The sequence below is a fragment of the Citrus sinensis genome, chromosome 2 (assembly GCF_022201045.2).
Source record: "Citrus sinensis cultivar Valencia sweet orange chromosome 2, DVS_A1.0, whole genome shotgun sequence".
Lineage (NCBI taxonomy): Eukaryota > Viridiplantae > Streptophyta > Magnoliopsida > Sapindales > Rutaceae > Citrus > Citrus sinensis.
Genome location: NC_068557.1, coordinates 24,295,614 through 24,323,379, shown reverse-complemented (window position 1 = coordinate 24,323,379; position 27,766 = coordinate 24,295,614). Strand labels below are relative to the sequence as shown.

Sequence of the window (27,766 nt, the reverse complement as noted above, 5' to 3'; positions counted from 1 at the left end):
CTCTCTTTTCTTCTTTTGCCCCTATTACTATTACCCCATCCATTTCCATACATTCAGATCATTTGCATGCCTAAATCTACTCTGCTGCTGATGATGATTGGCATGTTGTACTTGGAAGATTATTATTTAGTTATGAGAAGCAAATTGTTGTTCAGGAGAAACTGACAGACTATATGTAATTTGATTATTATTTTTTTTTTATTTTGGTATGTGGCATCTATCACCAAAGAATTAATTTAAGAATCTACAAACAATTATGCATTTTTGTCATGTTATATTTATAGAATGTAGATTTTTTGAATGAATAAGATTATTATCATACAAAATTTAAGAGTAGAGTTTTGAATGAATAATAATTATTTGAGAGTACGCCTCAATCTCCTTACATATGACTATGATTTTTTTTTCCCCTCGGTATTTTCATGAAGACTTTGTTCATTTTTGTGTTTCGGTTCGAGTCTCACACTTTGTGGGAGTATCGTATGCCACTTTCAATAAAGAACAAAGAACATTGTTTGTATCAAATAAGTTATAACTAACGACCAATGTTTTAAATAAGAAAGAATATATCAAAAAATAAAAATAAAAATAATATGTTAAGAACTACTCGTGATTTGTTATATCCACTTTTCAGCTCTTTTAGTATTTGGTTGGATACCTAATCGTGTAATGTTCCTCTGAAGTTCTTTTGTATCCTCACTGTTTGTTATTTTTGACTCGTTCGATGTTTGGTAAGGACTGTTGATGTTGTGTGTTGAGTGCTGACCATATACATGAAGCTTATCAATCAATCCCCAATATAACCGATTATTTGGCATCACTTAAAGATTGATTGGGTCTAGGCTTCTCATTTACTGGCCCTACTCAACCTTTTTTTTTTATTTTCATTTATCAAGTTTCCCAATCTTTCATCTCATTGCCTATTCGTGATTGATGCGAGGGAATTCGAATATTGAACCTTTTTCTTTCGCAAAAGACTAACTCGGTTGTTTCTTGAAAACAAATTAATTACCAAGAAAATTTTTTACCGAACCACTTGTTCAAGAAGCAATCATATACTTTTCATAATACATTTGGCACGTTTGTCATCTATACATATCATGTTACCTGCTGAGTCAAATTTATAACATTTTAAATTTGCAGTTCATTTGATAATCTTCAGCAAATTTTTTACTTCATCAAAAAAAAAGAAAATAGGTACTCACAATTACAATTCATAAAATTACCCCAAAAATATATAATTCATATGCATTTAAAGTATTCATTGGATCCAGAGCAGTGTGGCGTGCGTATCTTGGCTGTGCAACAATAACATGTGCTTTTTCTGCATGTTTGAAGGTTAAGGGTTTGATTATGTTAGAGTTGTTCTGAAGTAGAACACTCTTTCATAACCACACGATCAAAGTTATAATGAATTTTTTATTATTTATTACTTTGCGTGTGTGACTGAGATTCGTACTCCACCGTAGATCTACTCCAACATAACCATAGCCAAAGATTAATCATGCAATGATTCTCATTCATGAAATCTCCTAACAGTACTTCTTATGTCATGCCTTCACTTCTACCAACGATTGCCTAATTTTTTTGTTTTTGTTTTGAGAGGGGGTCTATTGTTTGAAAAGAAAGAGAGAGTGCCCTGGTTTACTCAAAAGCCAAAGAAGGAGGCAAAAAGCTAAAGATGGGTAAGGGGGGGAGGGGTCAGTGCCCCCACACCACACCTCTTCAAATGCTCTCAAATCACCATCATTACTCTCACACTCCTCATTCGTATTCGCTCTTTTGCTTGTACTTCTTTTTCTTTTTGATACATTATTTTTCCATTTTTTTCATCTTTATTAGTACTTCTTTTGTGGTTATATTACAGCTGGTTTTCATTATTAATTTGCTTTTTCATTGTTAATCATGGAATCCTAAGTTTTTTTTTTTTTTCCCCAAAAAGAATAAGCTGTGCCAAATTGCCAATTGTAATTTTTATAAGCCAGCTTTGGTTGTCAAATTGACGGTAATGTAAACAAAAGTTTTAGAGTCTTGAAAATTCTGTATTAAGATTATTTTCAAATTTATGTACATACATGGAGGGATCATAATTCATAAGAGCCATATTTCAAATTTGTTCACAAAACGAGATGATAGGTGATCAAGTTACCACCAATCTGCTTGATAAAGTTTAATTGGGAATCAATCTTTGAATCAAGATTGAGCAATGTGCATCATCATTTATTGCACGGGCACGGTTGGGAGTGCTCCTGTGACTTATGAGAAGCACTTTTCCACGACAGTGCTTTTTATAAAAAATGTCAAGTAGCTTTTCTGAACAGTTACAATGTTGCATAAATATCAAATATTTCTCTAACAATCGCTTTTAGATATTGTATTCAGATTTTGATTAATTCCTGTATGCCGTAAAATGGAAGTTGGGAGAAAATTTTAATTTTTTAGCTTCTAGAGACTTATCAAATAAAAACCTCCTTAAATCATTAATGTCTAGATGGAAGAATTTGGTTATTTGAATATTTTCTACTTGGTGCAATTTGCGTCAATTAATGTGCACATGAGAATTTTAAAAATTCATGGCTAAAATTTATGAGTAGAATATTGTTGATCTGTTTTCCTTAATACGAAGATTAGTATAAAAAGAATAATTCTTTCTTACAAAGTAATTATATATATATATAAAAGCAAATGCAAACTAATTGCATCTTTAGCACAAATTGATTGTGAACCAAAATAAGGGAAATTGTTTTCAACTAACCTTTTGCATGCAATAACCAATTGTTGTGTCCCCAAAGACACCTGAAAATCTGAAGGCAAAAAGAAGTCTTCTATTTAGTTATACACTAAGAAGATAAAAAAATATCTTAACCATTTAACCACATTCTCTTACAAAATATATAATTAACCATGGTTTAGTTTTACATTTTTATCCTCCTAGAAAGGGAAAAATTGTTGTGAATGTGTAACCTATTTTAGTTGATTGATCCAGACAAAAATAGTTCTCCTTTATATATATATATATATATATCTAACATGTCCTATTTAACATTTTCATTTGAAGTAGATATCTAATCTAAAGCCTAGGAAAGGTCAGCACATGATGCCATAAGATTATTGTATCTTAGTGTATGACAAACATACATCAACTTTTTGGTGTCAACTCTTGATCTCCATTTCACCACACTTCTGGGAGGTTTTCCCTTGTTTTTTTTCTTCTTAATTTTTAATAATAAAATCTTATATATTGCATAAATGTAAGTAGGAATTGAAATGAATTTCAAACCTTTCAACTTATCTGTAAGTAGGAACTGGAATCCAAAATTTACATCATGAGCTTTTGGGTTATGTTTTCTGTATTTATAATTTCTGGAAAATAACCTTTTAAACAAAGGACGGACTTCGCGTATTTGAAAATGCTATCCGAAACAGTCCTTTACGAGAAGCAAAAGCTGATGTTGTAGGCCAAGGTCTCATCGATTTGGACACTTGAACTATATTTCTTATGCTTATCCCAACTCAAAGTCATGAGAATCTTATCATTCTTCTTTTATACGACTTGTTGCTTGAGCTATCCCTCCTACGCATCATCTTTCGTTATTTGTAACACTTACTTCCCCAAGTTTTTAGCCATTAAACAAACCTAAACTCTATAGTTTGAGCCTTAACTCCTTTTCTTTTTCCCCATTTCTCTTATCATTAATGAGAAATTTCGATTACACCTTAAGTTTATAATATGTCTTTACATTTTTGGATCTAAGATCGATGATTAAGGATATCATTTGAATATTATCAATCTTTCATTGTTATCGAGTCGTTAATTTGTTTAGAACTATACCATTACATAAAACATAAATGATGGTTAGGTTAATTTTTAATCAAATGAGCGTGGCCCTTAAATGATATATAATACCAACGGATGCTTAAAAATAAGGTTTTAAAGTCTATCATTGGGAATGAAGAAGATAGGGTCCCTTGTTGGGTATATATATATATATGATTATTATACAAGATTAAGCAAAAGAAACATTTGTTTATATTTCTCATTAATTTGTTGGAACATATCTTCATTACCACGCGAACCCTGCGGCCATGGCCAATGGTCCCTCTTATCGATTGAGACCATCACATGATCTTTTTATTCTTCAGTAGTCAAATTTGATCTTGTTTAATTTTATTAAAGATTCAAGACCCGTGTCGCTCTTAATTTTTGAACAATTTGTTTGTTAATTTAATTAATGATTAGGAGCTTTTATGGCGCATAATCTCGGACCATTCTACAGAGTGTGGATTATATTGTGAATTTTTTTTTTAATTAATAGTGCGTGAAATTAATTTTGATTAATATAAGATTGGGCTTTCCTTGAAGTAAAGAAATAGCTAGATTCGCCCTCGAGAACTTTTATATATGTTTTAATATTCTAGCATAATAAAAAAAATAATGGTAAAAAGATTCTTGATGATTAAGAACATTTTTTATTTGATTTAAGTACTCAGAAAAGGAAAAAAAAAATGGTTCTTAAGAGTGGTAGAGAAGTATGTGTAATATCATTATTTATTAATCAAAATATTATTTGCTCGGAAGCAATATTATCTATTTCAACCAAATATTACAAAGGAATCAAGTGCAAATATAGAATTAGGAAATTTTGAGCTCTCTTTCTCTCTTTTTTTTTTTGGGGTAATTGCCTTTTGGGAAGAAGGATACATTACTGCCTTTTTGGTCAAAAATTTAAAGGCTAAAAGAGGGTTTTTCCAAATAATCCAAGCCTTTAAATCAATTAAATCCCAATTATATATTTTTTTTGGAGACATTAAAGTTAAAGATTCCCTTGCAATTCCCAAAAAGCGGTCATAAAATCCCAGCAAAAAGAGCAAAAAATTTCCCTCATTAATCTTTCATTTTCAATTTTCTGGTCATGTTAGTAAAGCAGCGGAAACAAAATTATCTTTAGAGGTTAACCTAATTAAGAACTTGGGATCCACAGATATAAAAGCTGGTGGGGGCAAAAATAAAACATTAAGGGGTTGATTGTTGTTAATTTTAACTAAAGCTAAAGTAACTTGGAGGGCCATGGCACAAATTGAGGTCCCTCCACAAAAGATGAAATCTGCAAAATACTAATGTAATTTGTTTAAATTTATCTATTTTAGTACTACTATTGCCTATGTGTTTCAAGATCAGCATAATTTTTTTTTTTCAAAAAAGAAAAAGAAAAAGAAAAAGAAATTCTGTGATCTCTTTGAAAGATCGACTAACGAAATTTATCAAATTTATTTTATGAATTTATTGTGGGCATGAAACATGCTAACATATCATACTTGTGAGATACTTCTAGAATTGCATAATGTGTACTTCAAAAATTAATAATATATATTAGTGAAATATGTCTGACAGTTCTATATAATTATTAGAAATGATTCACCCGTAACATCAATCGACATTCAAATTTCATCTTTAGAAAATTTTTAAAATCACACGATTGAATTTCTTCTTCAAATTAAACATCCAATCATTTAAGTATACCACACTTGAAATAAATATTAGGGGATAAAATAATTGGTCAAGTTTCGATATTTATCTTTGGGAACTAACTGCTTAAATCTAACTCGTGAATCAGATTAATTTTATTTTAGTTACTTGATTGCGTGCAAATCTATTTTTGATATTTATAAAGTGGTGTTATAAAATGAAAGTGTATCATACATATGCTAATATTGATTTGATAATCGGAGGATGTGACAATGAAAGTGGATGCATGGCGGTGAAGCTCTGTCCTACCCAATTAGACCAATCCAATGACGACTGGTAAAGAGTTCTTCCATCAGAAAAACTCAAAAAGGGTTGGCCAAAAATTGATTTGAAAGCAAGAAATTAATAAGAAATTAAATGTGGTCATATCCAAACAATACAAAATTTCGAGTGCTGATTCATATGCTCCTTCAAAAATACACACACGACATATAGACAAAAGAGCCACACAATTTGGCTCTCAAAATGATTTATCTATGAAGGGTTTTGGTGGTACATAACCATAAGGCTCTTCTTAATCATATTTAAGATCTTTCTTAAACAAAATTATTTTACAGAGTAAATCCTAAAAAAAATATATATATATTGAATCTTTTATTAGATGATATTTGATATTATCACACTTCAAGCGGATGTTCATTTCACAATTTCACAAATTAGATGATGAATGCGCCTCATATGATAAGAAATTGAAAATAGTGAATAATAAATTTGTTAGCCATATATATTTTTTGAGTTCATTAAGCGACTGATAACTATTAATAACTTAAATAACCTTAGTTTAACGCACAATTAGTACTTCTTTATTTCTTATTTGAACTTTTGAGGGGGGGGGGGGGGGGGGGGGGAAAGTCTGCGATATGAAATTGAAAAAACCGGAAAGCAAAGATGGCTGAGAAGCAGACTTGCATAATGAGGAGCATCTGGGCGTCCTAAAAGGGTCCCACACTTTATTTTGAGAGTGGTCCACCAACTCTTTTTTGATGGTTTGTGGGCCCACCCACCTTATTTGTAACTTGTAAAACCAAAGCCAGACTGTTGCGTGGGCAGAAATGTCCAATATAATAAATTGGAATCCGAAAAACCCTCACATCAAGCTGAGCCTTTAATATGAACATTCATTTTTCCTTTACTATATTTTTAAGAGAAATGCTGTATTAAATATTAATGTACTAATGCAATGTTGTTACCCACAGTACACACTACATCACAGGTCACACTGACAAGAAATATGCTACCTTAATTGTTTATTTAAATTTTGATCTTAATATTAAATTTCCAAATAATGTTACAGGTTATGAGTGATGCTTCTAAATTTAAGCATTAATAATTTTTAAAAGAAATATTCATTTCTTATAATAATAATAAGAGTTTGGTATAAGATTTCAAGTTGAAATATCTTCCCCTTAATCTACAATAATAATAGTGTGATCCATCACTTTGTTGAACTTCAATGGTTACTTGATCCTGTCAAAAGATTATATACTAAAAAATATATATCCATAAAAAAAAAAGTTCTTTTATTTACTCTGACTCAATAAGATTTCTAACATTCTTTTTAATCAGCAGCATTTATAAGTCTCATTTGGCTGTCATTCCCATTCAAACCGCCATTTTTCAGTCTGAAATTAAAACCAATTGCCTCTGTCTGCTCCTTCTCTGTTTCTCTGTTGTCTCTCCTTCTTCAATTTTCTCTTTTCGTCATTCTGCAGTTTCCTCTGTTTCAATCTCTTTGTACATACCTCAAAACAGAGCAATCACTAATGGAAGCCAACAAATTTGCAACGATGTTGCATAGAAACACCAACAAAATCACTCTTATTTTAGTCTATGCATTTCTTGAATGGATTCTCATCTTTTTCCTTCTCTTAAATTCTCTCTTTTCTTATCTCATCATCAAATATGCTGAATATTTTGGCCTTAAAAAGCCCTGTCTTTGGTGTTGTAGGCTTGATCACCTCATTGACTCTAAAAAGAACAAAAAATCTTATAGAGATCTTGTCTGTGATGCTCATGCCAAGGAGATTTCTAAACTGGGATTCTGTCCCAATCATCAGAAACTCTCAGAATCTCAGGATATGTGTGAGGATTGCTCGTCCTCGTCGCAGCAGCTTGAGTGTCCTGAATTTTCAAGAGATTATGCTTTCTTTCCCTGGATGAAGAAGATTGGTTTGGTTCAAGGTCCTGGTGAAGTTGCTGTTGAAAGTGGTGGATTGATTTCTAAATGTTCTTGTTGCGGTGTGAGCTCAGAGAGGAATTTTTATTCACCTTGTGTGTTAGTCAAGCCTCCTTGGGAAGTTTTGGATTTTACCCAGAAAGGAAATTTGATCAAAGAAGCTGTGGAAGGTGATGGAATCGATGATGGCGATCATTTTGATCAAAGCAGATCAGAGCTTGTGTCCAATCAGCTTGAAGATGAACAGAGGACTGAAGAAAACAGGGGAGTTTTTGTTGAAGGAACAGAGCTGGAGGCAGAGAAGAATTGTTCCGGTTCTGTTTCTAATGATGATCGCAAAGATATGGCAGCTAATGGAGATGAAAAATTTGATGTTCTTGTAGAGAAAGAGCAAGAGAGTATCAAGGAAGAAGAGTTGAATGCGTTGATGAATAATCCATCTTGTGATCAGAGTGCAATTCAAGTGAGTTATGGTAAAGAATCATCTCCTGAAATTGGAACTAAGCATTTGGAGTTTTACATTTATGGAGATGATTGTCATTTGATTCCGGTGGAATTTATTGATCCCGCTACACCTGAAAAGAAAAATGCATATAAATTTAAGGAGGTAGATCAAGGGGATTCTGGAAATGAAGATGTTATATTGGATTTCACCATGCATGATGTTGCAACACAAGTTGAATTGGATGTGGAGAATAAGGCCAGTTATGGAGAGGCAGAGGCATTAGTTTCGGGTCATGCCAATGGAGAGGAAATTAGGGCTGCGGACGCTGAAGATGAGGAACTGAATGAGAGTGAATGGTCTGCATTCATACAAGCAGAGGTTGGACAAGTGAAGGAGAAAGAGGAGGAGGAGCATGAACAAGTTGCTGTCCATCAAATGGTTCAAATTCTATCTACTGCTGGCGAAGATGATGTTCGAGCAAGTGCTGCATCAAAACAAATGACTCAAATTCTGTCAAACGATGGAGAAGATTATGTTCAACTAAGTGCTGCAACAAAACAATCCTCTCAAGTTCTGTCTACTGATGGAGAAGATTATGTTCAAGAAAGTGATGCAACAGAACAAACGACTCAAATTCTGTCTACGGACGGAGAAGATTATGTTCAAGAAAGCGATGCAACAGCAGCACAAGATATGGAATCAGATGCTAATCAAGGTATATGTTTTAATTTTGTTTGTTACAATCTCTTTTTATGCTCTATGCTGAAATTATATCATGAATTATACGAGCAACTTGTTGATATATGCAGTGTGTGATGATGTGCTTCAAATGCAAAGTGATGAAACGGATGCCGAGATCTCAATAGGGACAGAGATCCCCGATCATGAACCAATTGACGATCTTCAAACTCAAGATGATCTTCCTTCATCTCCGTGCAAAGAAGAGGGTGTATTTGCTGGCTCTTCCGAATTTCAGGCGGACAATTATGATCATGGTAAGCCTCAATATCTATTTATCACTTTTATGAGCTTAAATGGCTTCTTTTTTTTTTCTTCTTTTTGATACCCTAATATGCGTTTTGTTTAATATTAGGCTTTAGGCAATCTGAAGATGATGTTGAATTTACGACCATAGTGATCGAAACAAGTGACAAAATGATACATAATCATTTATCCTCAACTTCAGAGCTTAATGAGAATGAGGAAGAGAAAGTTCCTGATACGCCGACTTCCACGGACAGTCTCCGTCAGTTGCACAAGAAATTGTTGCTGCTTGATAGAAGAGAATCTGGAACAGAAGAGTCTTTGGATGGAGGAAGTGTTATAAGTGACATTGATGCCGACGATGGAGCATTAACTGTTGACAAGTTGAAATCAGCATTGAAAGCTCAGCGGAAGGCTTTGAATGTTTTGTATGCAGAATTAGAAGAAGAGAGAAGTGCTTCAGCAATAGCTGCAAACCAAACAATGGCGATGATAAACAGGCTTCAAGAAGAGAAGGCAGCAATGCAAATGGAAGCTTTGCAGTATCAAAGAATGATGGATGAACAATCCGAGTATGACCAAGAAGCTCTGCAGCTGCTGAATGAGATTATGGTAAAGAGGGAGAAGGAGAAGGCTGAGGTAGAAAAAGAGCTGGAGATTTATCGCAAAAAGGTACAAGATTATGAGGCGAAAGAGAAAATGCAGATGTTGAGAAGAAGAAGCAGAACTCCATCAGCTTCTTATAGCAATGAGGATAGTGATGGCGTATCTGTTGACTTGAGTCATGAAGCAAAGGAAGACGAAAGTTTCGAGCACAATCAAGAAAGTGGTAATCAGCACACTCCCGCTGATGCAGTTTTGTATTTGGAGGAATCATTGGCTAGTTTTGAGGATGAAAGGATATCAATTCTTGAGCAGCTCAAGGTTTTGGAAGAGAAGCTGTTTACATTGAATGATGAAGAGGAGCACCATTATGAGGACATTAAATCAATTGATCATTTGCATCAACAGAATGGCAATGGTTACAATGAGGATCATGAACCTAATGGGGTTGCTGCCAATGGCCATTTCGAGCAAATGAATGGAAAGCATGATCAACAAGGTAGGAAATACATTGGTGCTAAGGCAAAGAGACTACTTCCTCTTTTCGATGAAATTGGTGCAGAAACTGAAAACGGGATCTTGAATGGAAATCATGAACTAGATTATGATTCTGTTGCCTCACAAAACTCAGTAGCCAAATTTGGACTAGATAACAAAAGGTTAGCCATTGAGGAGGAAGTTGATCACGTATACGAAAGGCTACAAGCACTTGAAGCTGATAGAGAGTTTCTAAAGCATTGCATGAGATCATTGAGAAAAGGAGATAAGGGCATTTATCTTCTTCAAGAAATTTTACAACATCTTCGCGATCTCAGAAACATTGAAATGAGAGCAAGGACTATGGCAGATGCTGCTTCATAATGCCATTACTAGGTACATTCTATATTCCCCATTGCCTCTTAATTAGTCAAAAATTATTCCTACAATGTTCTATTTTTACTTGAAAATATGTTATGCAAAAAATTAAATTTTTCATGTTCGATAAAAGCAGATTGTGTCCACTGGAGTTCATCGGCAGCTACAAGTTTAAAACAACAGAAGCACCGGCGTCTACATGTTTCATTGATTCAAGAGGCACCAAAGAAACTTGCACATCCACAAAGTTGCTACGGCAAGTCCCTCAAATGGAGAGGGAAGCCTAATGGCGGACATGAAAAATGTGAAGTCTACCAAATTTTTTTTTTTTTTGTTTTCTATTTTATTATCTGAGTTGAGGATTTTGTGCCCAAAATTTTTTTTTTCTTGGTGGGTTCAAGTCATCATCACCTTTTGAGGAAAAAAGGATGATGATGAGTGTATGTGTGTGTAGGCTGGTGAGGTGATGAAGTGAAGCCAAGCTGTCATTTTGTATTATGTTCGTGACAAAGTAATTCTTAGAAAGGGCAAAGGGGCTGGCTTACAAATCTGGAGTGATCCAAAAAAGATTCCAGTGCCAGATACATTAGCATTAGTTTATTAGACTGAATTTTAGAGAATTAGATGACTCTCTTCTTCTTTTCATTTTTAATTTTAATCTTTTGGGGAAAGGGAAAGAGGGAGTAAGTAACTCCGTTTATCTTTTTCTCAGTCTATGCATCATTTCAATCAGGGGGGGGGGGTGTTTTTTTTTATTTTGAGGGGGCAAAAGTTGTATACTACTGCTACTACTACATCAGTACATCTATATGTATCCTTCTGTAAGTATATATAAAGTGAGTGTTTGTTTATATTATTTGTTGTTTATTCTTCGTTTGTAAGCTCATATTATGACAAAGATATGGATCGGTTAACTGTTAGTATAACAAGTGAAGATTGATGTCGCAATGGATGTTTCTTTAAGCATCATAAAAGCTCTATTGGTTGGTAGAAACCAACAAAAGTTGAGCATAACCAAATAATTACTAAAAACAAAAATGTCGGTTGGCCCTTACAGCTAGGACTGGGAACTCAAGTGACTCAACACAGTATCATGCACTGTTGAAATAAGCTTGGAAACTTTCTCTCTCTCTTTTTTTTTTTCGCCCCCTCCAGAAGCATGTTTTAGGGAGGATTTTTATTAACTCGTTGACAAAGTGACACAATTAATTATCTTTGATCACATTTAGTAATGAGTAGTTAACACTAGATGTCAAAAGAGGTGAGGGCTCGAACACAAGTCTTGATTCTAAGATCGCGCTACTTAATGAATATTTGAATTCAAAAATTTTAACGCTTCGGTAAAGCTTCAATAATATGTACTTTTATGTGAAATCTGAGTTCTTAAGCTACAAATTAAACACGTATACAAGTTGCTAATAAGACCCAGATAAACATAAACACAAGTTAATAATAAAAATAAATTTTAAAACTTAGATTATCGTACCACAAGCAAAACGATGTGGGGAATAGTTGAATATATACTACCAAGGCATGTGCTTTTTTTTTTTTAATACTGTTTATACAGGACTATAGGTATTACAATTAATATTTACACACAGATTCTACAATTGGGACCTTCATCGTGGCATGTATTCCTCTGAAGCGCTGTCCAAATTCTTCAAACCCTCTCAAATATTCGAGGGCTGTCCAATTTACACACAGATTCTACAATTGGGACCTTCATCGTGGCATGTACTCCTCTGAAGCGCTGCCCAAATTCTTCAAACCCTCTCAAATATTCGAGGGCTGTTCACTCTACTCACATTTCGTGAGGAATAGACTGGCTCCACTCAATTATGTGATAATTGAGGAAGAATTGTAAATAAGCCCCATAAATATTTTTATGGAGGCTCGAACCCTTGCACTCATTATTCTAAGTGTAAGGGCTCTCCACTAGACCAAAAGCTCATTGGTTATCAAGGCATGTGCTAAAGAGTCTAATATTTGATTGTACTTGTAAAACGTACTTTATTTCTTATTAAAGGCTATATTTTATATGTGGTGGCCGTAATTATGTTACACACAACCAAAAATAAATTAAAGTAAATTTCGTCCTTCAATCTAATTTTTCACTCATCATATGATACCTTGAACACGCTCCATGTGATTAGAGTGCATGCACCAACACAAGATTGCCCTAATTTTTGTTCTTTCCACGTGTGTTGTCAAACACGTATTGTTTCACAAGTTGATGAACCCGCAGCCTTTTGAATTCCTTGTAGAAATTTTATTCCTCATTTTTTGTTGGGCTGGAAGAGGCGGCTGCTCGGCTGGACTGTAATTATTATATCACCATGGCTTAATGACTTTCGGCGGAGCCTTAATTAATAGAGAATTAATCATCCTCTTTAAAAAAAAATTAAGGTTAGGTAGCTAGGGTTTCAAAGATGTGGTGTAAAGATTTTCCCATGTTCACGTACCAAAGTTTTTTTTTTTTTTTCTTTCTTTCAAAACATTGACGGAACAAAGCTTTTGGAATTTGTCTAGGTGCCAACGAGCGGAAAATACTTCTAGTATCTATTACATTGATTAATTTTGAGTTATTAATTCATTGGCTTGAGAAGTTTCTTAACTTCCGCCTGAAGATTGACGTGGGAACATTTGACTCAGCCAAAAATCAAACTGCCTTTAAACTTTATTTGTTTAAAGAAAAGGGCACTTTTATAGTTTCTGAATGTTTCAGGAATCTCCTTCTAGACCTCCTGCGTTATTTTTATATTAGTAGGTTTTATTATTAGGTCACTTTGTGGCAATGGTAACAATCCGCGCGAGGTTCTAGACTTCTAGTTGGTGACACCAGTCAATGATAAGATTACAATTAATTTTTAAACTATTGACTAATCCAAGTCTTAAATATTATTTAATTTTAAAGATATAATTTTAATGTCAGGCTAGGATCGGGGATAAATTAATGTCAAACGGATTAGGTTGAAAATTGCCTTGTTCACAAAGTCAGTGAAAACAACGGGTCTGTTACTATCTTGCAACTATACCCAATGAAATTTCAAGAGGTTTCTTCTCTTTATATTTTATTAAAAAAAATCATGTGGTATAGAGACCCCGGAATAATATTGAATTAAAAAAATCCTCAAAATTATGTAAAACAAATCAATATACACGATGAATCGTGTGTGGTAAAGCCCCTGCCCCTGCCCCTACGGAAAAAATCTAAATTATTGGAAGATTGAGATTTACAAGATTAATATCCGCAAATTAATATTTTGTTAAGAGGATTCTGATGTTTGGCTTATATGCTGCTAAAACAATCCAATCCTCTGCGACAGGCCATCATGCTTGACAATGACACAAGAAGGTCAAAACAGTATATGCGCAAATAATTTGAGACACAACATTGTTCAATAATCACAAACACACACACACACACACATATATATGATGTTGGTTTTCGAGAGCAAATTAAAGCAAGCATGCATCTGTAATATTGAAATTAGGTGTTACATATTACTCCGAGTTCCAATCAATGGATATTTCATAAACCCGTACACACATGTTTTAGAAATAATTACCGGGGTTATCCACATTAGTTATGGAAAGGGTCAGCGGTCTATTTATAAGTGTCAGAGAAAATTTTATTGTATTTATTTCTTATTTATTGTTGATTAGTATAAACCATTAGTACGTGATTAATGTCAAATGTTTAGAAGTAATTTTAATAGAGTCATTTGTTATGTGATCAAATATTGTGTTAATAAATTTGATTTTTATGCACCTTATATAGTAATATATTATGGATAAGTATAGCCTCTAACTTGTGTTGTTAAATTAAGTAATAATAGAATGGGTAATATGGTAATTAAAATATGAAGGTCCCAATAGTCAACTAAAATATTTAAGGAAATTTGTCCCATTGAAGTTATTATTCCATCATTTTGATACCCTGGACAAGAGGATAAAGAAGCCCTCATCTTTCTTTCTCGTTTAGTTTTATTTGTTTTGCTCTCGGCAGCTTCTTAGTTGATTCCTCAAAATTTTCAAGAAATCAAGTTTGGATCAAGTAAGGAAGGCCATTAGTTATGCAGCACCATAGAAGACTGGCAGCAACAGAACAATGACGGATCAAGATATGGACTTTTCTTCGGTGCCTTACACATGTGCTTGAAAGGAACTTGCAGGCCAACGGAATTATGATGTCATATTTTTCATCGAGTCTTTTTCATTGCGCTAACTTTTGTTGATAAAATCAAACATTTGGACGTCAAGATAAGTAAATGATGACATAATATATATATATATATATATATATATATATATATATATATATATATATATATATATATGTGTGTGTGTGTGTGTGTGTGTGTGTGTGTGTGTGTGTGTGTGTGTGTGTGTGTGTGTGTGTGTGTGTGTGTGTGTGTGTGTGTGTAAGGAGAATATTTCCATAATTCTTTGTATTTGTTCGTCTTAATTGTGCTCTCCTTGCTATAAGACAAAAAAAAAATGTCTACTTTATTCTTATTTCTTATTCTTTTCATGATTATAGTTTTATTATGTTATTTTATCTTTTTTTTAAAAATAAACTCATAAAATTGACTTAAGTATCAAATGATTAATGCCAGAAGTTTAACCTTTGTGACTTCCTACTCACAAATCATTTGCTCACAGACCATTTGCTTGTAAGTTGTTCTTTAAAATCGATAAAACTACTAGACAAATGCGAAGTTACATTTAACTATAACTTACACAATTCACACACATTATGCGAGCTCCACAATGATGTTATTGTTGTGAGTGGTGTAAGTTACAGTTGAATATAACGTAGGACTCCCTCAACTATTAATGTACTCAATCAAATTTCAGTCTTAAACACTTGTAATTGGGAATAGAAGACCTCAAAAATATATAAATTAATCTTCAAAACAGTCAATTATATGTAATTTGTAAACGATGGCATTTCAATTAATGGTGATATCGGAATACATTATCGAAAACCCAATGTAAAAAGCAAACTAAATTGAAATGACTTTTCAAACCGTTTGAATTAAATTGTCAAACCCAAACGCGTTACAAATTGAGCCGAAACCTATACAAAAATTAAAAACCAAAACTGAAAGCCAAAACACCCACCTCTACTTCCAACCCACCAAGGGACGCCATCTTTAATTTTATCATTTCTCTTCAGTGGGGTCAAATCGAGGATGTTCATAAGAAGCAATTATTATTTTTTCAACAAATCTACTGTTCTGTTTTAATTCTCACACAATTCAAAGTCCAGCCCTTATCTTGTGTCAACCTGATCAAATAACATAGCAGACTAATTTCGATTGACGACAGCAAATTTCTTCTCTAACAATGATCAATCTAATATATATATAATTAATGTAAAAAAAAAAAGAAAAAAAAAAGGTAGATCAACCAAATATTTTTCATTTAGCTGAGAACATGAAAATTTTCTAGAGGTTGTTTTTTTAATTTATCTCATACATTTGATTGATTTAGTGTGTGACACGTATTAGACCCTATTTTTCAAACTCTCCTGTCACTTGACTCACTTTTTTCTTTCCAACAGTGAAAGAGAATCGCCAAACGCAGGTGGCCCGTACATGTGATGATTTTCTTCATTGAGTCAAAAGTACAATGAATAAGTATAAAAATTGAACAGAAACACTTATAATTTTCTTTTTTCTTCTCTCTTTTTCTTTTCAATAGAATGCTTGTTTTGTTTTGACTTTTAATAATCATCAAATTTCATTCAACCAGCGTTTCATGTATATTTTAATACCTGCACTGCACTATACATATCAAACTAAAAAAATTTAGCTAATCAAAGCTCCACCTGGACATTGATTAGGGGTATAAGAGCAAGTAAGCCACCCAACTCGACAGCCTTCCAAGTTTGAAACTGAGTACATATGAGAAAAGTAAAACACTTTTTCAAGAAAATCCATGTACTTTTAAAAAAAGGCAGTTTAGGTAAGAATTAACAATTAAAAGTGTTTTTTTTTTTAAAAGAAGCACTCAGCTTTTATTTTTCGTGTATACTGTTAAATTTTATTTTAAATATTTAAAAAATAAATGTAAGCTCATATATATATATATATATGTGTATTATTGATCCGGTTTAAAATCTTAAATTTTATTAAAATCTGTCGTGATTTAATATCTTTTATGAACATTACACAACTTTAACAAATTTAGGATGTTGGATTATATATATATATACACACACAAACACACTACAACATTCGAAAACTGATTTAAATGGATCTGACAGTAGGATTTAGAGCTGTTAACTATGGTTGTTTTTTAAAAGTTACATTAAAAAAAATAATTATATAAATACATTTGGTTGGTTGGTTAGTTGTTGTTTGTTTTGTAAAGCAAGGAATGCAAGATGGCGCCATTTGACTGTTTAATTGAGGTAAAATATTAAGGAGCAAAACTATGGCACTACAGGGTACCATACCATAGCAGGATCTAACTGTAGTATGGTATCACTACAGTACCAATATTAAGTTAACAAAAAAGAAATGCCAGTTAGTCAACACAACAGGGGCCCCGGGTCAACTCGCAAAATTTTATTCACATGGTTCGTTCGTATGCGTTCCCACATAACAAGGAAACAGAAGAAAAAGAAACCTCAACTTCATCAAATAGTCTACAAAATCCAAATATCAACATCCTCCTTCTCCCGTCACCACCATCTCCTAAACGCTCACAAATTTTCTCAATCTTTTTTCACAGACTTAATTGTTTGATTGGCAACTTTCCATGAGCAGAGGAAGGACATGACCAAACCCAAGAAATTCTTTGATGGTCTTTTGAAACACTTCAATCTTGGTTCTAGAAGAGGTAGTAAAATTTGAACTACCCAGATTGCTAAAGTTGTCTTTTTTTTTTTTTTCTTTTTGGGAAATAATTTATTTTAGCAGTATGTTATGATCTGCTACTTGACTGATCACATTATATGATGGTTTGTTGAATTTTGTGATTTGATCAGAGGGTGACAACGAAGAAGATTTGGAGAAGATTGCTGCTCGGGAACAGAAGCACTTTCCATTTGAAGCTTTAGTTTCTGCTACCAAAAATTTTCACCCTTCTAATAAGCTTGGTGAGGGAGGCTTTGGACCTGTCTACAAGGTAAGTTATCAATTCAACTGGGTTTGATTAGGAGTCTAAATTCTGTTTGGTGCCTGAGAAATATTTTGATCCAAAAGATTGATGAGTTCACCGTAATCTTTGCATTTCCTGCTTCTTCATTTTAATTTTCTTTCTTCATTACAAAGTTTTTAATTTTGTCGGTGTTGTTTATTTGATTTATTCTTTGGTATTGAAATTGCTATGTGATCAATAAATCTTTCTGTTAATTCGGGCTAAGAAGTTATTGAAGAGTCCACACACGCGGTTTTGAAGAAGAAGAAAGACGTGACCCAACATGCCAACTCAGCTGTTCAACAACTGCAAACCGACTTGTTCAAGAAAGGATTTTTCTTTTTTTTTCCCCCTCTGTTTTGTTTTCTCCCTATCAACAATGAAAATAGCTATATATAAGATAATGAATTTTATAACACTTGCAAGGGAAGTAACAAATTAAGGGTATACTTTTAACCATTGTGCTTTTGCTTAATTGTGGAAGCATGGCACCTAAATTCCTTGGCTGCTAATGTTGACCAACTGCCATTTATATATGTTTGACTGATGGTGATTCAGTCCCATAGCAGCTGTGAATTAAAAACAACAACACTTGATCCTAAAAATACCCTAATGAGTAATGAGTGAGTCTATTATGCCTGCAGTTACTATGTCCACGCATAATTTTGCTGCTGATATCCATATTTAAATTAGCAATATCATGCTTATCTGCATTATTGTCATTAGAAGATTGTGTTTGTATTTGTTACACTCCAGCGATGCATGCTGCACTAAATTACTTATTCTTTCTGTTATTTTGGTCATAAATCAAGGTTTTGAGGACTTCTGCGATGTTTCCTTGCAGGGGAAGTTGGATGATGGAAGAGAAATTGCAGTGAAGAAGCTGTCTCATAGTTCGAATCAAGGGAAGAAGGAATTTGAGAATGAGGCTAAGTTGTTGGCTCGTGTGCAGCACCGGAATGTTGTGAATCTGTTGGGGTATTGTGCTCATGGAGCGGAGAAGCTATTGATTTATGAGTATGTCATAAACGAGAGTCTGGACAAGGTTCTCTTCAGTAAGTATCAGTAAATTCTTTTGAGTTTATGTAGAGGGTTTTGATTAATTGAACAGAGCGCAACCTAATAGTGCTTCCATATTTGTATTCCAAGTTCATATTAGAAGAGCTGCATAATAAAATATAGGTCTATAAGTCTGCAAATCATTTGAGTCTTACATTGAAATCATAACAATTTCAATATTCAAATCCTTTGCTAGTACATATCCATTTGCTAGGCCATGGGGACATTGTGTAGCATCGACGAGTAATCTTTATAGTTTGACAAGCATAGTTAGTGACTCTAGGCTTGCTGATCTTTTCAGAATCAGCTAATTATGGATAAATTAGCAGATAATCAATACCACAAAAAATAAACTTTTTAGTGTTTGGACAGTCAACCTTGAAATAATAACAATTTCATATCCAAATCCCTTTAGGTCTTATAAAAGATATCCAAATCCTTTTTAGGAAAAAGAAAACGTTGGGTAACGTTGAAGTGCTATCGACATGGGTATGTGTCAAACTGCTATTGGATGGAATTTTGTTTAATTCATAATCGCAATCCCTGCAATTGGTCAAACTTTATTTCTATATTAAAAAATCTTACCGGCAATTGCTACATAATATTTGATCTCACTCTTTCTTGCAGCATAAATATTTCTTCAAACTTTATTCAATTTATGGAAGTCATAATGCAAACATGTAAAATTTGTGGATGAGCTATTACAGTAAAATCTGGAATAGATATTCAATGAAAGCCTTGAATATGCATAATCTGTTCAAACTTTTTGTGATGATGTTGCTCTAACACTGCAGCCGTTAAACTTGATATCGTTTTACTTATATAATATTGTGGAAAATGTAGAAAGTGCTTTCTTTTTTGTGTCAATATTCCATGGAGATTTTACCTCATTGCTGATCCCACATGGTAATTCAAATATTTCATTTTGAAGGCATAACACATCGATAAAAAAAAATATATGGTAAGTTAGGTGGTAGGAAGTTCAGCATATCTTTTGAAAGATGAACGCCAGCTGGTTTATGCTTATCAATCTCTTTCTCTCTCTCTCTTTATCTTTCTGGGTGTCTTTAAACTTTAATTGTCTGCTGTTTGTAAAATTAATGTCACAAGTTCCCATCAAAATGAATTAAATATTTCCTTTTACATCTAAAACGCGTTTTTCTTTCTTTAAACTTTGTGAGAGTGGCGATTAATGAGACTTTGAAAGATTCTCTTTGTATGGTTGAATATGAATTTGTATGCCCCAACTCCCAAGCAACCGAATATTCTAAATACTTCTGCTCTTTGACGTTATTACAATGCAAATTTCCCAGACTGTTGCAGAGTGGAAAAAGCCATCAGTCCGCACCCATCTGTTTAACTACTAAGTTGATGGTCGTCAGAAAATAATTAAATCGCATGACAGTTGCTTCATTTGTTCCTTGTGTTGGGTCCAATGTAATGGACCAATTTGTTTTGCAGTCACTTTATTTGTTACTTCAGTAGGCTTCAATATAATGGATCAATTCACTTTATACTCAATAGTGATTGCCATTGCTTTGATATCTGTACAGAATCGAGAAGAAATCATGAGCTTAATTGGAAGCAAAGGTATGACATTATCACTGGCATTGCTCGGGGATTGCTTTACCTTCATGAGGATTCACACAACTGCATCATCCACAGAGACATTAAGGCCAGCAATATATTACTCGATGATAAGTGGATACCAAAGATAGCTGATTTTGGCATGGCCCGCCTTTTCCCAGAAGATCAAACACATGTTAACACCCGTGTAGCTGGTACCAAGTATGTTTTCTAGCATCCGCTATAATCTGTGATTATCCAGGTGCTTGAATGATAAAGTATTAAAGTAATGTAGGATTTTTTTTCCCCTCTTCAAATAATATGAAAACAGTGGATATATGGCACCGGAGTACGTAATGCACGGGCATCTATCAGTTAAGGCAGATGTATTTAGCTTTGGGGTTGTGATTTTAGAGCTCATCAGTGGACAGAGGAACTCAAGCTTCAATTTAGATGTAGATGCACAGAATCTACTTGATTGGGTAAGAAGATGATCAGAACCATTAATTTTGTCCAATATTGAAAATATAGCTTACGGTGAACTAGATTAGAAATGATCTGGGCCTTAAAAATGCCTCTGGTAACTTATGCAGGCCAAACCCTGGACACTGACTTAGGCAACTTATAAATTGAATTGGGCCTTCGGGTGTTAGAGATTATGAAACTAAGAAAGAAATTTTGTTAGAGATTATGAAACTAAGAAAGGCATCTACGGCACATAGGAGAGATTTCTAAGTTGCAATTTGACTATATTGCAGGCATATAAACTCTACAAGAAAGACAAAAGCTTGGAGATTGTAGACCCCAGTTTAGCAGCATCAGATTCTGGTGACCAAATAGCAATGTGTATCCAAATAGGATTGTTATGCACACAAGGTGACCCCCAGTTGCGGCCAACTATGAGACGTGTAGTCGTGATGCTATCAAAGAAACCTGGCCCTGGCAATCTAGAAGAGCCAACTAGGCCTGGCGTGCCAGGTTCAAGATACAGAAGAGCTAGAAGACCGGCAGCATTGTCATCATCAACTGCCGGAAGCTCCGGTGAATCCAATTCCCGTACATACACTTCAAGCTTAAATACAAATACTGGCACTGCTAGTGCCTCTACATCAGCTCTTGCAAGCCCAAGACAGGACAAGCGTGGGAAACGTCCGGTGGAGAGTTGGGATTAGATGTAGTGTAGAAAAATTTTGGTTATCCTTTTGTGATATTTAGTGTATTATTTGATTGTGTATACCAAAGCCGAGTTGTAGCCTCACGTTATAAATGAAAAATGGCGTCATCATTGAAATTAATAATAAATCATTTGTGCTTCGTTCGTTTGTGTAACTTTTAACCCAAAATTTTGCTATTCGATGAGTCTTTTATACCCGGAAATTCACAAAATTGATATAAGATTCGACTGGTGAGCCGCGATCTTACCATTTACAATTTTATCTGAAAATAAGGAACTATCAGGTTCATACTTCATAGAACATCAACTTTGCTGGCATGATTCATCATTGTTGTGGCGGGATTCTGATCGTTACATTGTTCTGACGTATGTTGGGGCCATTTTATAGTGCTGGTATAAAATACAGTATCAATAACAGTGAAAAAAATTGAACCGATTCACAATACTGATTACTTAATGAAGATTAAGTGAAATTTTAATATTGACTGTCTTTTTAACGTGGTAATAATCTTATAATATTTTAAATGAGATAAAGAGTTAAAAAAACAAAAAAAAAAAAATCTGATGATCTAATAATTTTTATTTTTATTTTGGTGGTAGTAATTTACCAAAACACAATTTTTTTTATTCGAGGCTCCACAATTAAAAGTAGTACAAATATGATGTTTTATAAGAATAAATCTAACTAGTTACACTTTGTATTGCAAAATTATATACCTATTATGTTGGAAATAAATTCAGTTGTACATATCATTGCATTAATGCATTCAGAATTTTGACCTAATAGTAAGTCTATAAATGACTGTATTTGCAAATAGACTAGACTGACACGGATTTTTATACATCCCTCGCTACCTGCGTCACGACTTATCTTTCGATTCATTTTTTTTTTTAAACGACATCTGAATATAAAGCAAAGTGTAGTGTTTTATTTATAGAAAAAGAAGTCTACTGTTCAATAAATTGAAGTTTACGCCCCGGGGGGGAGATGTATATCTAAGTAAAAATTGAAGATCACTTTAATTAGAACTTTTTAAAAAAAAAAAATCTTACATTTTAATTTATAAACAGTGTCTGCACTAGGGTTTTTATTTCAAAATTTTCTGTACTTACAATAAACATAAAGATAATTGATGCAAATAATTAAATGAATAACTTTTGAAAAAAAAAAAACAAAGATAGAAGTTAACTATCAATCTGGTTTATTCATTTTTATTTTTTTCGCCAAAGTGGTTAGTTTATATTTGTAAGAAATTAAGGAAGGAGATTTTCACTTTTTAATCAAATTGACGATAATAAAATTCACTATCATAAAATTTCTTATGGTATTGTAGAAATTATTAATAAGATTGAAAAATAAATAAATGATATTTCAGTCGGGTTTAACTAATGTCACAATTTGCTAGATAGTACATCACAATGTACTATAATGCAATGTTTACTGCAGCCAAACATAAGACTGCACAATGCAGTCTCATGTTGTGAGGAGTATCAAACACACCTTAACTGCTTTGAAAGAAAAAGCAGAGCAATATGCAACTCAAAATTAAAATTGAGTTGACAATAATACTAAATTTGAAAAATCAATTTATATTATCTAAACTTAGGATCAAACTACAGTGTAATTGTTGTACCGTGTCACAGTTGCATCCAGTCTTTGGATGCACTTGAATTAATGGAATCCACTGATATCCAACGGTTAGATGCAATTGTGGCACGGTACCACAGTTGTACCACAAGTTTTCCCTAAACTTATCGTGTAATATGATAAAATATTGGAGAGTTAAAATGGTATACAATAAAATAAATTTTGCTTTAAAAAAAAAAAGAAATTATATTTTCTACCATACATACAACCAAAGTGAAAGTATAAATGTACAATAAAAGTCTAATACAACCCAAAATATAAAGTTCAATTGAAGCCCACAGAACCCACAAAGAAAGAAAAAAAAAAGAATTCCACAATCTCAAGGAGATTCGAACTTAGAATTACGATGACAAAATATCGACCTAAAGACTTTTGGTGTAAAATTAAAATTAAAGCCAGTGAAAACTAAATTACTACATAACCGGTAATAACAAAATTGAAAAATTAGAACAATAATGAAAGAAGTAAAATTGCCAATGTTTTCGAGTCTTCCCGAACACAATCACAACCCCAGAGTATCGCATATCTAAATAGTAAATGAATATACGAAGTCAAACTGTAGCAGAAGGAAGAGATACAGTATATAACACCAAATTCCTCTGGCAGATGAAGACTGAAACAGAGTCTTCGTCGGCATCAAGACCACGTTTATGGTCGAATCTTCCGGATGATATATCATATACTTGATCATGCATCGCATTCACTACGTAGGTCAGATACATTTCCGTGGCGTCTGCAAAACTTGGCCATGAGAAGCAAACGTTAGAGGCGTAAAACCTGCATAGACTGCCATGGATTCCTCACCAGCGAAAGTATACCATCGAAACTACTATCACTTTCACGGATACAAAGTCTCTTGCTTCTAAACATTCGCCACTTTTTCTACTAACTTACCATCCCTCTACAATCCCTTCAAGTAATCAAACCACTCAACTCAACAAGGGGAAGGTACAACATTCAGACATCTCTAGAGAAGCACGTGTAGACTCGGAGACAGAGTAGAGAGTTGATGTCGGGGACATGGAATATGTGCTAGGAGTTGTCTTCTGTTCTGTGAGTCTTAAATTGGGTTTAAAAGTAGTAGTTGCTTTGTGGGAAGCATTCCCACGTAACATAGTCTGTTATTGTTAGAATCCTATTTCGTATCTAATTATTTAACTCTTCTGGGTGTTATTACTTACCTTATTAATCACTTGGGTTTAGGTAATGTTCCTTTTCTTATTTTCTATAATTTAATTTCACACCTTTTAAAACTTTAGCTCTAAAATCACTTTTTCAACTCTTTAAAATCACTTATAACTATCAAAACGTATGACAATCTCGAATTGATCTTAAAATTTCAGAGGTTCTTAAATTAAAAAATATATATATTAACCTATAAAACCCAACTGATGGATTAATTGTTGTTACAAAGTCGAATAATCCGTTTTAGTAATTAAGAGATTCCTATGAATATCAACGCGCATACGTTTAGAAATATAAGGAAATTTGAGGTAAATTTATGCTACATCTTATATTCCAAGTAGTTTACCATACAAGACTGCCTTAATTAAACTAAGCCAGGTGTCATTCATAAACCTACATGCCAAGTCAGATGATATATTGCCATTTGTCAAAATTTAAAAGTAGGATAAGACACCATTCCCCCTTTAGAAAAATACATAAAAAGAAAGAGATGAAAAGATAAATGAAAAATGGGTTGTCCATTTTCTTCACAATAAATGAAGTACAACTAAAATAATGGAAGAGAAACATGAGATATTTTAAGGTACTTTTCTTACACTATATTCACTTAATACAATGAATGACGTGTGTATGAATTAAATATAATTAATAATTACATAATAATTTTTTTGAAATAAATGTATCATATGTCGTACATGCATTATGTAGGTGTAATACAATAAAAGTGTTTGAGAATCTCTCAAGTAATAAATATAGAGAGAAAATGATAAAGAAGCATAAAAAAAAAAAGAACAAAAATTTGTTAAACTCATCAACAAAATTCTAAATTGAGATGGTATGTGTTAAAATTTTTATGGATGAATGTACATATGATATGGTAGTTTATATCACCTAAGATTTTCTCTCATGATTTGAAATAAAATATTTTCTAGAGTATTATATTACAGTAGGGGGGCAATGTAACTCCCAAATAATATCCCATGATATTGAATCTCAAAGGATGTAGTTTGTTGATTTTTAACTTTCATATTCCTAAATTATTTTTTTAATGAATTAACTAATTTAAAAATTACAAGTCAATAATATCAATTGACATCTAAATACATAGATATTACCTAAACTCTTGTGAGTGGTACTAATCATTTGTATAAGTTTACTTTTGGGTTTTATAATTTATGAATTAATGATTCATTAGTTAAACAACCGAGTAATTAGAGCCACCCTCTCACAAGTGTGAGATAAGTGATTCGAATCTCCACAGATGTATTGTGAGAATTTAATTTAAATTTCCTTCCTCAAATCTTAAGTGAAGGCAGTCTTATTTAAATTTTCTTTCTCAAATCTTGAGTGAAGACAATTTTCTTCTATGAGTAGAGTTAATGTTCCTTAAATATTAGAGAGGGATTTAATTTAAATTTCCTTCCTCAAAACTTGAGTGAAGACAGTTTTCTTTCATGAGTAGAGTTGACGTCCCTCAAATATTAAAAAAGAGTTAAAATTTAAACGGCATTCTATAAAATTTTATGTAAATTGATCACAGTAATTGAATGATCGTAAATATCATAAGAAATAGTCTCATAAAAAAAAAGAAAAAAAAAGAGATCCATGAGTTGATACCCCCCAATAGATATTGTAAACTCTTTTACTTTCCAGTTATCCTATTTTTTCATGTTTTGTGGAGGACATTTCCAACAAAAAAAAAAGCAAAGTGATATTGATTTAGAAAGCTAATTATGATCAAGCAAACAAGACATACATACAGTATACGTGATTGAAATAATTCCTTGGATTAATTAACATTTAAGCTTAATGTTACAATTTCAGAAAAATCGGTTAATTAGTCAAAAGAAAATATAAACTAACTATGATTTTCAATGGGTAATGGAGATTAGGTATAAAGCATGGGTAATGTTGTGAAGGCCACAAGGCCGGCCCTTTAAATAATAGCAACCAAATTAAATTTCAATAGAGAACCCGCCTAAATAATTTTAAAAAAGAAATGAAAAATTCATGGCCCACTGCCTTTGGTACAAAAAATAATATAAAAAGAAATATTCCCATATAAAAAAAATGAGACTTGACAACAAAGCCAAGCGCAAGCATTCCATAAAGAAGAAGAAGGAACATGCTGGCATGCATATACTACTAGTAAACGCAATTAATACCTTATCTGTAAAGGCTCCACAGATTTTTATTTTATAAAGGGCAAAAAAAAAAAAGCAAAGAAAGCAAAGATTGAAAAAGTCGTCAGAATCAATGTAATTGTTTTGGAGATGGGCAAGGAAAAAGAGAAAAAGCCTAAACAGCCGCTGAACATAAAATTTACATTCAAATTACAGTCACATTAACCTCTCAACATTACAACTCCATTACCACAACACTCACTCCCTAACATTAATTTTAAAATAAAATAAAATAAAAATAAAACCATCAATTAGTAAAAACTAACACACCTAAAAAAGAACCTAATTTAATTAACTAAATCAACTCCCCTTCTCTTTCTTTCTTCTTCGTCAGCTTAATTTCAGTCAACCAGCTACCGGCGCAACAGCTGGCTTCACTTTAGGTGGCCGGCCCCTCCCTCTCGGCGCTCCGGTAGCTGGAGCCGAACCAGAAGAAGCCGCGGCTGAGGCGGGAGCCGGACCCGGACCGGGCGCAGTCTTAGCCTTCTTAGGAGGTCTGCCACGTGGCCTCCCACTCCCACCCGAACTCTTCTTCTTAGACGCAGCCGGCGGCGCGAATGGATCTCTCGGCTTCGGCGGACGTCCGCGCGGTCTCGGCGGCGACAACACTGTCCCGGGCGGCAACGGATCCTTCGGCTTCGGCGGCCGGCCACGTCCTCTCTTAGGCGGCGCGTTAGGGTCGGGCTTCATGTAGTTGTTTTTTACCATCACGAGCTCTCCGCTCTGCTTCATTTTGTTTAAGTGGTGAGCAAGTAAGGTAGTGTGAGCCGGCGGCAGATCCGGGTAAGCCGACTCCATTTGCTTCGAGATCTCCGCCTTAGACGACCCCGCCTTCTCGTTCAATGCTTCGATAGCCGCCATGATCATCTTTAAAAGAGAAAAAATAAGCAAATTAAAGAATTAAGAACACATTCAATAGAAACTGGAGTCAACAAAATAAAACAAACAACTCATAACTACCTCCGGATATTGCGGGAGAGTAGGAGGAAGCTGTTGATGTTGAGCCGTTTGATGTAGCTGTTGTTGTGCTTGCAGAGCTGGTTGCTGTATCGCAAACTCGGCGGAAGCCATTGTTGGTGAGGGAGCGGAAGTGAGGGGGGACTGTTGGAGTGCGAGAAGATGGTGAAGTGAGGGGATTTAAAAGAAGAAGAGAGAGTGGTTTTCTTGAGGTTCGGATTCAAGGCGAAGAGTGGTTTGGATGTTTGATCT

General features: G+C 33.7%; 3 protein-coding genes across 4 annotated transcripts; 2 read left to right on the top strand and 1 right to left on the bottom strand.

The window, feature by feature from the left end:
- The first annotated feature begins 6,966 nt into the window (after positions 1-6,966).
- Positions 6,967-11,446, top strand: LOC102618667 (myosin-binding protein 2). The gene is made up of 4 exons (XM_006469149.4): positions 6,967-8,863; positions 8,958-9,143; positions 9,242-10,608; positions 10,727-11,446. Exons 1-3 carry the CDS (start codon positions 7,291-7,293, stop codon positions 10,594-10,596), a joined length of 3,114 nt encoding a protein of 1,037 aa, XP_006469212.1. The 5' UTR covers positions 6,967-7,290; the 3' UTR covers positions 10,597-10,608; positions 10,727-11,446.
- A 5,751-nt stretch (positions 11,447-17,197) lies between these two features.
- LOC102618963 (cysteine-rich receptor-like protein kinase 43) lies at positions 17,198-21,686 on the top strand. Of its 2 annotated transcripts, XM_052435323.1 has the most exons (7): positions 17,198-17,442; positions 17,591-17,730; positions 18,587-18,797; positions 20,355-20,391; positions 20,467-20,589; positions 20,699-20,849; positions 21,126-21,686. In XM_052435323.1, exons 1-7 carry the CDS (start codon positions 17,379-17,381, stop codon positions 21,537-21,539), a joined length of 1,140 nt encoding a protein of 379 aa, XP_052291283.1. In that variant the 5' UTR covers positions 17,198-17,378; the 3' UTR covers positions 21,540-21,686. The 2 variants fall into 2 exon arrangements, with proteins under 2 accessions (XP_052291283.1, XP_006469213.1); XM_006469150.4 differs by having other exon boundaries at positions 17,201-17,442; positions 20,355-20,589.
- A 4,974-nt stretch (positions 21,687-26,660) lies between these two features.
- On the bottom strand, positions 26,661-27,766 carry LOC102619266 (HMG-Y-related protein B-like). Its single transcript, XM_006469151.4, has 2 exons — positions 27,518-27,766; positions 26,661-27,424 (listed from the first exon to the last, which is right to left on the bottom strand). Exons 1-2 carry the CDS (start codon positions 27,626-27,628, stop codon positions 26,903-26,905), a joined length of 633 nt encoding a protein of 210 aa, XP_006469214.1. The 5' UTR covers positions 27,629-27,766; the 3' UTR covers positions 26,661-26,902.